Source organism: Propithecus coquereli, unplaced genomic scaffold, assembly GCF_000956105.1.
Source record: "Propithecus coquereli isolate 6110/MARCELLA unplaced genomic scaffold, Pcoq_1.0 Scaffold259, whole genome shotgun sequence".
Classification (NCBI taxonomy): domain Eukaryota; kingdom Metazoa; phylum Chordata; class Mammalia; order Primates; family Indriidae; genus Propithecus; species Propithecus coquereli.
This window is the reverse complement of record NW_012148163.1, coordinates 1,560,044-1,575,831: the sequence shown is the minus strand read 5'-3', so window position 1 is coordinate 1,575,831 and position 15,788 is coordinate 1,560,044. Positions and strand designations below refer to the sequence as shown.

General features: G+C 33.9%; 1 protein-coding gene across 1 annotated transcript in view; it reads left to right on the top strand.

Moving 5' to 3' along the window:
- KHDRBS2 (KH domain containing, RNA binding, signal transduction associated 2) overlaps positions 1–15,788 on the top strand; it is a 625,035-nt gene that overhangs the window by 37,957 nt on the left and 571,290 nt on the right. The window contains exon 4 of the mRNA XM_012647139.1: positions 5,260–5,292. Within this exon, the coding sequence (XP_012502593.1) occupies positions 5,260–5,292 (33 nt within the window). The remainder of the gene's footprint in view (positions 1–5,259; positions 5,293–15,788) is intronic.

Below are 15,788 nucleotides of genomic sequence, written 5' to 3'. Positions count from 1 at the left end.
TGAGTTCAAGCTGGGCCATCCCAGGGAGCACAGGGTGAAAAATTTCCTGTAATTGGGTAAAGACTAGAGGATGGATGCGAATGTATGCTTCTGGAAAAAAAGCAAGGTACTTGCTCCATGGCCTTCGTGTCTCATGAAGAAAACTTACTAGGAAGGAGGGTAAGTGAGAGGTTTGAAACTCTTAAAGTACATCAGGAAAAGTAGGAAAAATGCGGCTAAAGGTAGCTGTTGAACTCGTAAGCAAGCAAAATGTGGACCTCCTCTTATTTAGCAGGGGAGATAAGCCAAAGGTTGAGGAACATAAACTGCTTGAATATTTTCCATCACTAACTTAATATTCACGTGACTTTTGAAAATAAATATGAGTTATTAAAGGACAAATAAGAATTGGTAATGATTTGAATGTTTACTATAGGTTTAATTGCCTCACGTTTCTGTAAAGAACAGTCTACTTTGTTATTTATTTCAGATATTCTCGTTTGATAGTTTTAATAAAGCCAGTTAGGTAATACACAATTTGTAGAAAAGAAGAAGGAATCAGTGTGTAAAGCATTGGTTATGTGGCAGTCAGTATGCTCGTACTTTACATCCCTTAAATCCATTTAACAACCCAGTAATAGGGTTGATAATAGGGATGGCAACAAAGATCATAACAATGCATTTTATTGCTAACTATACGTCTGGGAGAACGGTGAACTTAGTGGTTAAGATTGGGACCGAGGATGTAGGTTGGCATTGTTCAAATCCCAGTGTCAGTACTTAGATTCTGGGTTACCTTGGAAAAAGTGTTTATTATTCCCCAAATTTCAGTTTCCTTTTCTATGAAATGGAAATTATATTTGACCTAATGTGTAAGGTAGTTCGCAGATTGACCCGTATGTAGCACTAATATAAAGTGCATGACATATTGGGTACATGTAGTGAGGTAGCTGCTGCTGCTTCTCCATTTCTACCTGGTTATTATTCATCTGCACAACCATAGTTGTCTAGATACTATTTTAGCATTGTATGGCCAGACTGTGGATTAAAGAACATAGGTAACTAGCTCAAATTTCCACAGCTTAAATGAATCCATGAGTCCCTGTCCCCATATTCCATATTGTTTCTCTTCTTGTGCATCCTACATTCACAGAAATGACTACTTCTGTCTCTTTCCCCTGACTACTAGGTTATCATTTCTGTCCCTCTGGCAGTTTCTGAGAGTAATAATTTAAATTCTTCAAAAGTAGATGTGAATAAGAAACTGGGCAAAACAGTACCAGGTTACGAGATTCCCTAGGATTACTCAGCCTGAAGTCTGATACTGGGCAGAGGTGGCCCCGGTAGCTGGTACATAAAATCTAAAATCTTTCCTTAGCCTTGAGACTAAGGTTATTGCTTTAGGTTTGTTTTTTAATTTGTGTCAGTGTAGGATTTTATTAAGAATTAGATACCAATTATGTAATGTAAAATTATGTAGGATAGTTTTACCTGGAGTAGTACAGTAGTATACCTAGCATTCTGAGATGGAATACCACAATATAGGAATAAATTCCGAAAAGGGTTTGGCAATGATTCACAAACAATGGCTATTTCTACAGGCTGTGTGTGTGTACACGCATTTGAAAGCATAAAGAATGAGCATAAACAGTATTGTGTGGTTGTTAAGAGGATTTAAAGGAATGGATGCTTGGTTTCAACTGCCTGGGTTTGACTCCCTGCCCTGCAACTACTGACTATATGGAGTAGTTGTTAACCTCTGTGTTTCTTAGTGTTTCATCTGTAAAATGAGATAGTAATAGTATCTACCTCATGTACCTCATAATGTTGCAACAGGCTTTAATTAACCAGTATTTGGAATAATGTTGGCACTCATTTAGTGTCCAATCAATGGTGGTAATTGTTATTTTCCTCTGACATATATGTGGACCTCTGACTCTAAAACCAAAACTAGTATTATTGACACATTATATATGAAACAGAACTCTCTAGGCTACACTGGGAAAATAACTAGCATTCACTGAAAGTCTACTTTGGATTTCCAATGATGGTTTTGTGTAGGGACTTTTGGAAGATGATCCATTTGTAAGTTAGAAACTGCCAGCTTATATTTTTTCATGTTACAAAGTACCACCATCTGCAGTTATTACATTTGAATGACCTTGGTCAGAGTTTATCTTGGGATAAGGTCTCTCAGGGTAAGGTCTTGACTTACAGTGCAGATTTCAGAACTTATGGGGGGAAATAACAACAATAAATTTTTGTCACTAATATTTATTTTGGATATACAATATGCCATGTACTCTATTAACATTTTACATACATTATCGATGCAGTTGAAAAATAGTTTTATGAAACTATTACTCTTATCCTTTATAATCCCACCATAATCCATTCCTTCAATTGCTTTAAGAGTTTTTAGCAGTTAGAGCATCCAAACCCTAACTTCCGGTTTCAATTAGAATGAAATCCGATGTCTATATCAGAGGCCTACTCTACTTCTCCATCTGGCTTCTGTCTAGCTTTACCACCTGATTTCACAACACTGTCATTCCACTGCTCATTTTGTTCCAGAAGTATTGGTTTCCTTTCTTTCTTGACCAGTTCTATTGGCTGTTTCCTGTCTTAGGGCCTTTGTCCTAGCTGTTTACTTTTCTAGGAAAGCATCAAGATCTTTGGTTCCATTTTATATTAATAATTCTTGCCTCTGCTCAAAGTGGCCTTCCATGGCAGTCTAAATCAAGTAGTCTCTTTGCCCTCTTCTGTCCCATTTTCATTTTTCTTTAATTGAAAACATTAGTCACTAACTTAAATGTATTAACTTATATATGCTCTTATTGCCTCTCTTGTTTTGATCATGTAAATTCCATGACTGTGGGATCATTTCCTTTGTTTCTCTGGCTCACTGTACCTAGAAAAGTATTTGGTATATATAAACTATTCAAATATTTGTTGAGCGAATGACTGGGTGAAGTTTAGAAGAGTTACAAAATATGTCTCTTATCTTAGAGCTAGTAAATAAAGTGGCAAAATTCAGTAATATTTGAATCTAAAGCCTTGATTTTAGAGGCTGAAATCATATGACATATAAAACGCATGAGCAGCAACTTAAACAAAATTCTAAGACAAAAGTGATGATGTAATAGTTTTTTTGAAATTTGTTTTATTTTGTCAACCTTTCTGCAAGGAGGAAATAACATGCTTTACTTCCTATTGCACCTTTACTTCCCATGCAAATGAATTTCTGTCAACAGTGATGTTCTGGGTCAGTCATTTCTGTCTTTGTTAAAAGTTAGAAAACTTGCTTGTGCTATTCTGCCTGGCTGCTGACTAATGGGAGAATTCCCCAAATAAAGGAACTCTGGCATCTGGTCCCCAGGGCTATGTGAGTGGAGGAAAAAAAAAAATCTCCACAGTTATACCAGAAATATCTAGGTTTTATTATTTCAGAATAATGCTAATTGCAGTAGGTTATAGGTCCAAAATTTAAGTCATTTAACATCATTTAAGGATAGGTGAAAATGCATTTTGAGCCTCAGTGGCAGGTAAAAATATGAACTCCAAAAACATAGGCTGTCATTATAATAATTATTATAAAATATTTTATTTCTAAAAAGTATTAGAAATATATTACAAAAACAATAGGAAGTTTTTTCCTCTTCTTACTCCTCCTCCTCTTCTCCTTTCTTGTGTTAATTTTATTCACTCATAGTATAGGTAATTTTTTAGAGGAAAGGAAACTTGGGTATCAGATATGTCAAGTAGCTTTCAAGTTGTACAATTTACAGTTTTAGCCAAGAGAAAGAGAGAGAGGGAGGGAGTACGGAAGGGAGAAGAGAGAGAGAGAGAGATTGAGAGAAAGAGAGAGAGAGATTGATTGCCTTAATGGTTTTTCTGATCTTAAATACAAAAATATCCCAGAAATGTGTGTCATTGACCCAGCTTTGTCTCAGCCAGCTCTTTCCAGGGGAGGGCCAGGTAGAGGAAAGCAAGGTGGATAAGCCTGTGAGTCTCCATAATTTTGTGTGCGTGTGCATATATAATTTATGTATAATTCATATATAACCATACAAAAAATCTCCCTAATTAAAATGCAAAGGTAATCTTGATACTTGACAGGAGTATTGTATGCCAAGCAAAGACTTAGACATAGTGTTAACACTAACACATAGCATTAGGGAAATAAAAGATATTCACTGGCCTCCAAGATCTCATAATGAAATGTGGGGTATATTAAAACAAACAACAGTTATAAAACCTTCCCTGTATTTCTTTTTCTTAAGAGCATAATGTTATATATGCTGTTTATAGAATTTTTTTGTGTGTTTGGGGTGGAAGTCCATGGAAGAATTTAAACAAGAGAAAAGCCACCCTGTCCCTCTTTGAGGCTATTACTGATAATATGTTTATATATGTCATTCTAGTTGCTTTATGGAATAATTTGGTTTTTTTCATGGTCATGATCATAATTTATATACACTTTCTGTTTTGTGGTCTTTTTTTTTTTTTTTTTTTTGAGACAGAGTCTCACTCACTGTGTTGCCTGGGCTAGAGTGCCGTGGCGTCATCCTGGCTCACAGCAACCTCAAACTCCTGGGCTCAAGCGATCCTCTGGCTCAGCCTCCAGAGTAGCTGGGACTACAGGCATGCGCCACCATGCCCGGCTAATATTTTCTATATATTTTTTAGTTGTCCAATTAATTTCTTTCTATTTTTAGTAGAGACGGGGTCTTGCTCTTACTCAGGCTGGTCTCGAACTCCTGAGCTCAAACAATCCGCCCGCCTTGGCCTCCCAGAGAGCTAGGATTACAGGCGTGAGCCACCGCGCCTGGCCTGTTTTGTGGTCTTTACTTAACATTTTGAGCACAATTTTGTGATTCAGATTCAAACTATCAATAGAGTGATGTGGAGAAGAAGAGTAACTGGGAATTTCTATGAAGATGTCCTTATTTGAATTGGAGGAGTTTTGTTTGCTTATTTGTTTTTCTGAGACAGGTTCTCCCTTTGTCACCCGGGCTGGAATGCAATGGCCTAATCATAGTTCATTGTAACCTTGACCTCCTGGGCTCAAGCAATCCTCCTTCCTTGGCCTCCCAAAGTGCTTGGATTATAAGTATGGGCCACCATGCCTGTCCTGAATTGGAGTTTTAAGAAATAGACTCTTCTAGGCATAGAAGAGGGAGAGCATTCATGCTATTTGTTGTTTTGTTATTTTAACTTGTCAAAAGTACTGTCAAAAAAGATTTGAAATTATTTTAACTTTCTCTGTGAAACTTGGAGACAATAAAAATAAAATCAGTGAGCAATTATTGAGTTGATTCATCCAGAGGCTATTAAGCATTATGATTAATGCAAAGAAATCTGACACAGTCCTTAGCTCAAGGAGTATATAATCTGGTTGGAAATGATAGAACTGGTTAAAAAAACACTCAATTTCTACAATAAGATTTGAATAGCTGTTCAAGGTAATGATGAGAATGCATAAGAGAAGATGATATTTTTTGATAAATGAATGAAAACGTTTGAGTCTGAAATAGTCAGAAAAGGTGTTATTCAAAGAGGTGGGATAAAATAGATCTTAATGGATGAATATAGTGATGTTATGCTGGCTGGCATATTGGTAAAATCAAAGCATGGAGACCCCAAAAGTATGAAGTATTGCTATAAACAAGTCTAGCCTGAAGTGTTCTTCTCGAGTAAATCTAGTACTGATAATATTGAGTGGTATCATCAAGCAATGGATATTATCTTTATTGTTTGTCAAAGCCTATTAAAAATATCAAAACCTGAGAGAAAACACATTCTAAGAAATTTATTATATCGCTCCTCTATAAATTTAGACAATAAATATTCTTAGGTGAGGTGCTATGCCAGTAATGTTCTCCTCCTCCATAGTAGATAAGCTGTTCATTCATGTTCACAAATGTCCCACTTTGAGGTCTCATAAATCATTGTGGAATTACATTGTAAATTATTTTTACATTTAGTGGTCTTTAGGATTCTTATTCTCACAACTTTAAATATTATTTTTATCTTTAAAACATTTACCTTTTCTTAATAATTGTGGATTTTAAGTAAAAATGTGATGCTATGCATGTCTGCAGGAAACATCATTTATTTTTGGTTGATTTTGAAAATGGTCTCCATGATTTATGATTACTCTAAATATAAAGTATTATATATATGTACAAGTAAGAGTTTTTAGTACCTGGAGTTGTAAGTAGGTGTCCTCTAATGCTTCTTGGGATAATTGTACTACTTCAATGCCATCTTCACTTATTAAAATTCCTGAGCTTCCTTTGCGATTTACGCCAAGCTAATATTTTACTTATTTAGTGAAACATAGAATTGGTATAAGAATAGGGACTTTGAACTCAGCCTGCTTAGCTTTAAATCTCAGCTCTGGCAATTATAAGTTATAACATATGGAGCCAGTTATTAATCTCCGTGTACCTAAGTTTCCTCATTTATGAAAGAGAGGACATATCCCAAAGCAGTGTTTTAAGAATGAGCTGATAGTTATACAAGTACTTATTGAGCACATGGTAAATTATGTTTTGGGTGTTTGTTAAACGAACAAAAATGCTCTTACATACTAAAAGTGCCAAACAACCTTCACCATATTCTAACATTTTATTCTAAAATAATTGCAAATTTACAGGGAAATTACAAAAATAAAACTAACAGAAGCACTAGCATATTCTTTATTCAAATTTACATTTTAACATATTTTTATTCATCATTTGAAGATGTTATATACATCATGACTCTCTACCTTTAAGTAGCTCAGTGGGTATTATCTAAGAGTAGGGATATTCTCTTACATAACTACAGTTCAGTTGTCAATTCAGTAACTTAACTTTGATACAATACTTTAATCTACCATTCTTAATACAACTGTGTCATTAACACAATAATGTCCTTTATAGTATTTCTTTCTTCAGTACAAGATCCAGCTTAGGATCAAATGATATACTGAGGAGTCATATTTCTTTACCCTCTTTTATCTGGAACATTTCCATGGCCTGTCTTTGTCTTTGATGACTGACATTTTTAAAGACTATGGTAACACTCCCCCTGCTTTTTTTTTTTTTTTTTTAATAAAAATAACCTTTCTTATTTATTTTATAATTAATATTTTTTCTTTCTTGCAACTGACAAGTCTATGACAAGATACTTCAAGACCATGCAAATACCTAGTTCCTCCTAGATTTAGCATCTATTGATAATTCATGCCTTACCTAGTCTTTAGTCTGAAGATTGAAAAATGGTGATTTTCCAACTCCAGCACTCCCTCCAAATGTGCCAGCCTTCAGCATTTTCCTAAAAGTCAGAGCTCTCCCTTTTCCTTCCTTCCTTCCTTCCTTCCTTCCTTCCTCCCTCCCTCCCCTCCTTCCTTCCCTCCTTCCTTCCCTCCTTCCTTCCTTTCTTCCTCCCTTCTCTCTCCCTTCCTTCTTCTTTGCTTTCTTCCTGCTTTCCTTCTTGCCTTTCTTTCTTTTGATATGAAGTCTATTTTTCTACATTCGAAGTAAAAGTCTATATATATTTTCTAAATTAGATTATAGAATTCTTCATTGGAAGTTATCTTAGTACAACAAACAAATTGATAGAAACAGTGTTGTTAGATTTATAAGATACTTGTGTAATTACACTTAAAACTTAGAACAATCAAAGCTAGTTGTGTACTGAAGTTAGCATTTTATGGTATTATTTACAGGCTGTATCATCAAGAGAATGGTATATATTTATACAAATACGTCTAAACAATGATTTATAATTATGGTATTTTATTTGTAATAGCTGATCTAGAGGAAGTAATTTGTCCTCTTTTATAACAGAACTTTTATTCATCTGACAGGAGAGTCAACTTGCATTTGGTATTTCCTGGGGTTGACGTTTGAAGGTTTTGTGGATGGCAGACCATTGCCCCTGGAACTGTTTCCATTTAGCATCTTAAACGATAGGAAAGTATTTTCTTCTAATTTAATTCTAGCCCTCGATGGAAGAACAGAGTACTAGAGTTAATAAGGAAGATAATTAAGAGACAACACAGGGGTAAAATTGGAGCCTCAATGGATCTTCAAAACATCCAAGGAAGCTACCTTTTTAAATGTGAACTTTAATTGAATAAATTTATATTAGTTATTTGAAGCAAGGCTTTTTTATTGAAATGTACATCATAGACTTAATCATTAGTAGAGAGTGGAAGAGCATGTTCTTTTCATAAATATGAAAGCCACTTTTCTGAATTATTCCACATGGAAATTAGGCTCTTTGTAGAGAAATAGAACACATTGTAATGTGTTGGTTGTCATACGGACAGCAAGCTGGTTAAATGGAAGCCCGAATTCTACAAACTATAGGAGGTGAATGTGAACATTAAACAACTTTTTTTCCTTTATTTTATTTTATATATTTCCTAAATTAATTAATATTTAGTTATGAGTTAAGAGAAGAGAAAGTAGACAAATTAATCTAATATTGTATATTTTCTTTTGAAAAATTAAAGTATGTTTTAACTATATAATTATCTAGTAAGATTTTGGTATAGTAATATGTGTGATTTATGACAAATACCCTTTAGCATTCAATATATTTGCTTAGAAAGTGACGTTTAAAATAACTTTTAGGATTATATATGTTCTTAATATTTCGTAGCTTGTGCCTTACTGTATACTTTCTAAAATCTACTGAGGGAAGACTACAGGGTAAGACATTCCTTAAGGATATAGTGACTTTCTTTATTTTTGATCATGTGACTATAAATAAATGTGAAATAACATATACATATGTTCATAATTATGGCATTTAGACAATAGTGGAACACCTTTACTGAGAAATTTTCACATTTAACCTATAAATTATTTCAGAGAATTTATATAGAAATGGCTGAACGGATGTGTTTAAAGCATCTTTAAAACAAATTCTTCAGCACAGAGTTGTAAGAGATTGATGAGACTCATTATTTTTCTACAAACATTTTGCTAGATGTACATGGTAAAAACATAAAGAATTATTTATCCAAAAATATTACATTTAAGAATGATAGCATTTAAGCTAGTTTTGCCTGTCTTTTCTCTCTATCCCAGGTCCTTAAATTTAAATGCCCCCACTGTCTTTTGAACACAGTTTTTACTCATCTATTTTTGTAGACTTCAATTCTCTCATGGTTGTTTTTCTCTGTAGTGGCAATGGTGCAGCATGTTTTCTTGTAATTATTTTGTAACATGTCTTTTGCCCTTTGGGATTTTCCTCAAAGTAAAATTGGACAATTCAATTGAGCTCTGCATCTGTCTTTTGAAATTGAAGATATAATGCTATCAATAAAGATGTAACTGGGGCCAACATTTTGCTGGGCTCAAGTTTTAAAAAACCCAAAATTGCCCTTCATTGTATGAGTAATTTTATCTAACTCATTTAAGTATCTGTGCTCTTGTGTAACTTCCTCTTTTTTTTTTGATTCATAGAAGTAATAGAAGCTATCATAGACACAACCTTAATTTATGCTGATTTAATTAAATTTATCTTGTGACTATAGACCAGATATAAAGTGGAACTAACGACTCTATCATAGGCAAATAACTGTGAATTATTAATTTATGGGTCATTTATTTCCTGCTTAGCAATCCTGCCTGAAAGTAATTTAGAGACTGAGATTTGAAATGGTATATTTATTTCAGAACAGTATTTTATTTAAGAAAATATAAAGGAAGACTCATTTTATAACACTCTAGGAAACAGCTTTATCTTCACTGAAATGTTATAGGATTTAAAAAATGGAGCTATTCTTTGTGGAGTTCCTCAAATAAAAAATTAATATCTAACTATAGCCTCTTTGTTGACAAGAGGAAGGATAGTATCAGTACCTTGGTATTCTAATCACCTGAAATTATTAGTAATATTAACTGAAATCTTTTAGACACTGATTTTTTACCAGTAACTGTGCAGAATGCTTATGCCTTTTATCTCTTTTCATAATGATGATTGCTCTATGAAGTAGGAGTTATTTTCTCTCTTTTACAAATGAGGGATATGAAGCTTAGAGAACTTAAGACAACACAGCAAAGTCTAGGTTCCAAGTTTTCCTGACCCCAAAAGCCTACATTCTAAATAACTTTTATATACATAATATATTTGAAAAATATTTAGTGTAGTTTTCTTTGTTTAAGATGAACCATTATTATTTTAGTACAATTCTTCAAAATTGCCCTTTTCTCTTAGAAAGCTAGAAATTTCTTCTTTGTGTTAAATAACTTTGGATATGGTAGACCCATATACTCTTTTTGATATAAGTTGTACTATAGTATTAATATCTATCAAAGTAGAACTTAAACTTTGTATTAGAGTTGTGGCCCTAGTGGGTAGATTTAAAAGTGCACCAGAAGTTTGAACCACAATACTACTGCTTCTTACCACAGGAGTAAGAGCAAAGAGTTTCTGTTTCCCTAAACTTATAGAGGAGATTTTGCTCCTCTCTCCCAGGAGATAATTGTGTGAATATGTTTGGGAATTGAACACATAGCCTTCATCTTGATAATGAATCGTTAATAAAATTCTTTCAACTTGATCTTTTGGCTTAGGACTCGGTGGTCTATAAATTTCCTTAGAAAAACTTCAGGTAATTTTCCATTAAGTAATTCTTCAGTATTGCCACTTTTCATGACTGACTTACTAAATGTCAGTGTCTTTTATTAACAAATAGTATTGTTTATATTTGAATTGCTCATGAAAGAGTAATATTTTAGATTTACCAAATTAGGAAAAATATTTTAAAAATCAGAAATCACTAAGATATATATAGATATATTCCCCCGAAAGCTTCATTAAAGATACATGAGGGATCATTTTTCTTTTCCTACTTTGTCAGCATTTGAAAATGGCTCTATATCTTTCTTCTGAAAGCTGACTTTGATTAAATGCTGTATGTACTATGCACTGAAAAGTTTCCTATTCCTTTTATTTTGTAAAGCAGGGTATCTAAATTTTCTGTTCTATAGATGGCAAAGAACAAGAACAGAATTTCTTTTATACCCCCTTACTTATCCAGTGTAGATGATATTATAAGTAAATCTAAGAGACTACACTTGAAAAATGAGCTGTTAGCAGTAGAAAAGAAACAGGAGTGAAAGTTTTTCTTATAGAGGTATCTCAGATGTATTTAGCTGAGAAAATACGTTTTCAAAGCTACAAAATTCTATGACTCCAGCTAGCCTATATAACTTGCTGAAAAATTCAGGAAAATCTTGTCCATAACATGGGGCTCCTCACGCTGGCTGTGGTTCTTTGTTCTGGTTCCCTAGCTGTTTTACCCTTCCTTGTCCTCTTTTGTAGATAATTCACTATGCTAAGTACTCCTTATTTTAATATACATTCCTCCACTTTGTGTATTATCCACAGATCAAACAGGGTTAGTATTAGCTTGTGGGAGTAATTTTAACCTGGATTTTTATATATCAAATAGTTACATTAAGGTTTCTAAACTCTCAATTAGAGCATATTATTTGGCAAACAAGTTCATGTATTTATATATGTACGTAAATAATATGACTGTCATATTTCCAGGAACTGTCCTCAACAGGTATTGGCACATAATTTCTCTCTATTTTGTATTAAAATAGAGAGATACAGATTCAATACAGATTGAATCTTTTAATGATGTTAATAAACATTGTTTGGGCTGATCCTTGCCAATAGTTATTCCAATAATTACATTTATTTAGACCAGAACTTTGCTTTCACCTGAAAATTCTTAAAGTAGAAACAGAAAGAAGATCAAATGTAATTATTTGACGTTGAGTTTTCAAAAGATTTCAGCCACTGTTCTGAATTTAGAGGAATTACGCCATCCTTTAACAATATTCAACAAAGTCTCTTTTCTAGTAGGGAAGCTAAGATTTTCTTTGGGTAAACTGCATAGGGTTAAAACATTCAGTGGAATTTCCTTTTAAGATATCTGGGCAACAGAGAGGACATGAGATTAAAGTACTAGAAAAGCAACCAGAAAATGTATGTTTAAAAGTAACAGAGAATAACAAAAACAAAGTGAATGCAGCATATCTTCTGGTAAACTTTAACATGATGAAGAATGTTTCTGAATTGTACTTTCCACCTTGTGTTCAGATGTTCAACAATGAGTCTCCAAAACCTCTCCCAGCCGCATGAAAATGTTGGCTCCGTTTTCAGTTTTCCATTATATAGAGATCTTGGGAATAAGCTGTAGAACTCATAAAATGCTATAATTTTGATCTCCTACTGAGCAAAAAGTCACCTTTACCTCCTTGGTGTGAGCAAGGGTTGAACTTGCTGCTGTGTGTCCCAGGGGACCACGGTCCCGAGGTTGTGAGGTCCAGGTGCTTACCTGGCTGGCTCTGCCCATTCTTCCATTTTATTTTCACAAACTACTGCAGATGCAAGTGCTAAAACATGGCAGGGCGAGTGCAAACTCCTCTATTCCATAGAGATGACATTCTAAAGACCTAAGATGTGGATACAAAAAGGCTTAGTTCAGCGATCGGTGGTAGAGATCTATAGAAACAGATTAAATCTATTGTTTAATCTATTTCTACTTATCAGTCCACAGTGAGACACTGGATTGATGCTATGGTGATTAAATTCATTTATCTACATAGATAAGATGTTGAATAAACAGAAAAAAATTTCTTCCTTGTATCTGAGCTATGCTTCCCCAAAGGTCTAGGCCATTGTCTTTAATTTATCCTCAAAATATTCTTTTAATTGCTATTTGGTAATGCCCATGTGCCTTCCTTATCACCTCATAATGTTGACACTCATTACTTTTTTCTCACTTCTTTCTCTACCCTTTTTGTTTTTAAAGGCAGAACTGGGACCATGGGGACACATTATAGGCAGATAGATTTCAACTTCCTTTAAATTCTTTTTAAAAACTATAGTTGCTTAACAATAGGAAGAGCCATTTAAAAATAGGCAAGTTCCATCCAATTTATTATATTTATGGTATATAAATCTTTTATGAGTATAAAAATATGAAAATATTTCACCTTTTATTTATGATAGCTAGCAAAACCCAACACAATAAATAGGTATAGGAAACAAAGCAAAAAGAAAATAATTTCATGTGTAAATTTACAAAAACCTGAAATAAGTTATTAGCAAACTCAGCAATCTTTTTAAAAGTAGCAGGTGACAAGATCAGGCAATGTTTTATTTTGTTTTTGTTTTCTTCCAGGAATGGCAGTGTAATTCCATAATTGGAAATATGATTCATAGAATTTATCACACTAATTGATTAAAGGGGAAAAGAAGATAAGAGATACTCTTGAAAACAAGAAAAAAGGCATTAAAAATCTAATAAGAGTCTTAGTGCACTGCACATGTATACTTCCTTAATCTGTTAAAGATTCACAGGCGTTATTTAGGGACTGTTTGCCCTGTCAGACTGTCATCTTGGCGTTTAACATACCTCCTAACCCATGCCCCCAGTAGCTCTGCAAGGTCGGTGATGATATCTTCACTTTATACATGAAGACCCAAAGGATTACAAACTGCGAATTGGGGTTTGAACCCCAGAATCCGACTCCAAACCCATATTTTCCCCACTAGTTCTTTATGATGGCAAATACTTTCTTGCAGTTACTTACACTTTTTCTATTCCATTAGAATGAGTTTTTATGTTTTTTTATAGGTAGTTATTATGCTTTATTTTTAAGTCTTCTGAATACTGTGCCTATTCTTCACACTTCAGAGTAAAAAAAAAAAAAACATCCTTGAGGGTGGGCATCTCAAACACTTCACATATCTGTAATTGGTTTACAAGACAGTCTAGCAGTGGTGATCATTTTTATTTTAAATTTCTATGTTGAGAACACCGAATCTTAGTGTATTGGAGTCATATTTCCATTTTAAATTTGAAATTGACCCATGAGCACATATAACTGCATTGTGTCAGTCTTTATCAAGAGTTTCTCTGATCATTGTAGAAGCACATAGCAAATCAGTGTTTCATGCTGGTAAAACACTAACATTTTCACAACACATATCTCATTAATGTGTATACATTATATTGCTAGAGCAACTTGCACTGTGCCCACACAGCGCTGAGTCTTGTATTTAGGCCAGTATGTCACTTCCCTTTGACTTCAGACACAGAGGTAAACTGATGCAAAACTCACTGGAGGGGAAGGTGTTTCTGAAAAAAAAAAAAAGGAAAAAACAAAAAAAGATTTGAGTACATACACTGTTACTTTCATACCTTTTGTCATTCTGTGAGTGTTATGGTTGTGGCACCTGACAAAGTGTATAAAAGAAAAAAGGCATGTCCTGCAGGCGTAACATGTGAACCAGATTTGGATTGGATTTTAAATTGTGTCAATGCCATAAGGGCAGATGTCTTTAAAGAAACAAGAAAAGCATCGGTTCTGAAAGAGATTACATCGTTCAGTTCTCTACTTGTGAGGATGTAATTTTTAAAGGAAACATATATTTCTTTTTTCCTCAGTGCTATGAGGTTGACTCTAGTTTTGGAATGAAAACTTAGTTAACTCCTAGAAAAAAAGCTCTTTTTAACTACAACTTTTCATATTATCAAAGGCTCTCCTATTTAAATGCAGTAAATACCATTCTTCTCAAGTACTGGTTCTCAGCTAGGGTAATTTCCCCGCCAAGGGACATTTGGCCCTGTCTGGAGACTGGCTTGTTACCACAGGGGGTAATGGGTAGATGCCAGGGATGCTGCTAAATATCCTATAATGAACAGGATAACTACCCCAAGAAAAATAACCTGACCCAAAATGTCAGTAGTTGAGAAACCTTGCTAAAAAATGTATTTTTACTTTTATTTTCAGTAAGTGGAAGAAAAGGACTCATTAAGTAATATGAATAATCTGCTTTAAGATTTTGATAGTTAGGACTGTTTTTGCATATGTGGTTAAATGTTGTGAAAATTAAAGCTTATGCAACTGGTGGAGAGTGGCTGATATGTTTGAACTGGGTTCTTAAGTTTATAAATGTTGTTCCATTCTGTCCATGGTGGTCTTCTCTTGGATCACCAGTTTCTGTGCAAATTTTAGCAACAGAATGTTAGATATCTGTTTTTCTTATTTGAATAAAAGTGAAAATAATGTAAAGTCATTTCATAAAAACTACAAAGTAGAAGTTTTCAATTGTCCTGTCAACATCTATAAGTTAGGGCAATCTAAATTTCCTTCTACTGAAATGTTAAAAGCTGACATTTGGGAGATCTTTTCTGACCCCCTTCCAACAAAGTAGCACCACTCCTGGAGAATAGAAGACCAATACAGCAAAACATTATTTTCAGAGCCAGACTATATGCATATGTGTAATATCCATTTGCCCTTCTGCTGTACTTGGCTCAGAGATCTGGAATCCTAGATAATCATGATAATGACTGCTGACATTTTTTGAGCAATAACTATATGCCAGGCACCATGCCAACTGTTTTATTATCTCCACTTTCAAATAAAAAAATTAGGCATACAGTATTTCAGTAATTTATTTAAAGTTACTCTCTTAGTTAATGGTGGAACTGAGAGTCAAACCATCTGGTTCTAGAACTGAGCTCTTTCCCATGATGTTATGCTGTGCCTTCAACACTCTTATTCAGGATAACTGAGCAGGTGTAAATGTATTTTCCAACTTCAGCTGATTTAACTATTAATTTATTTTATATTTTTCTTCTATTTTCAAATCAACTATTTAGTGCCTTCAGCACTTTCTTAAAGTGTACCCTGGGATTTTTGCTTCAAATGTATGGCCTTGTATATTTTGTCATAGAAAAAAATAGAGAAAAAAGAGTTATTGAGTTTTTCTAT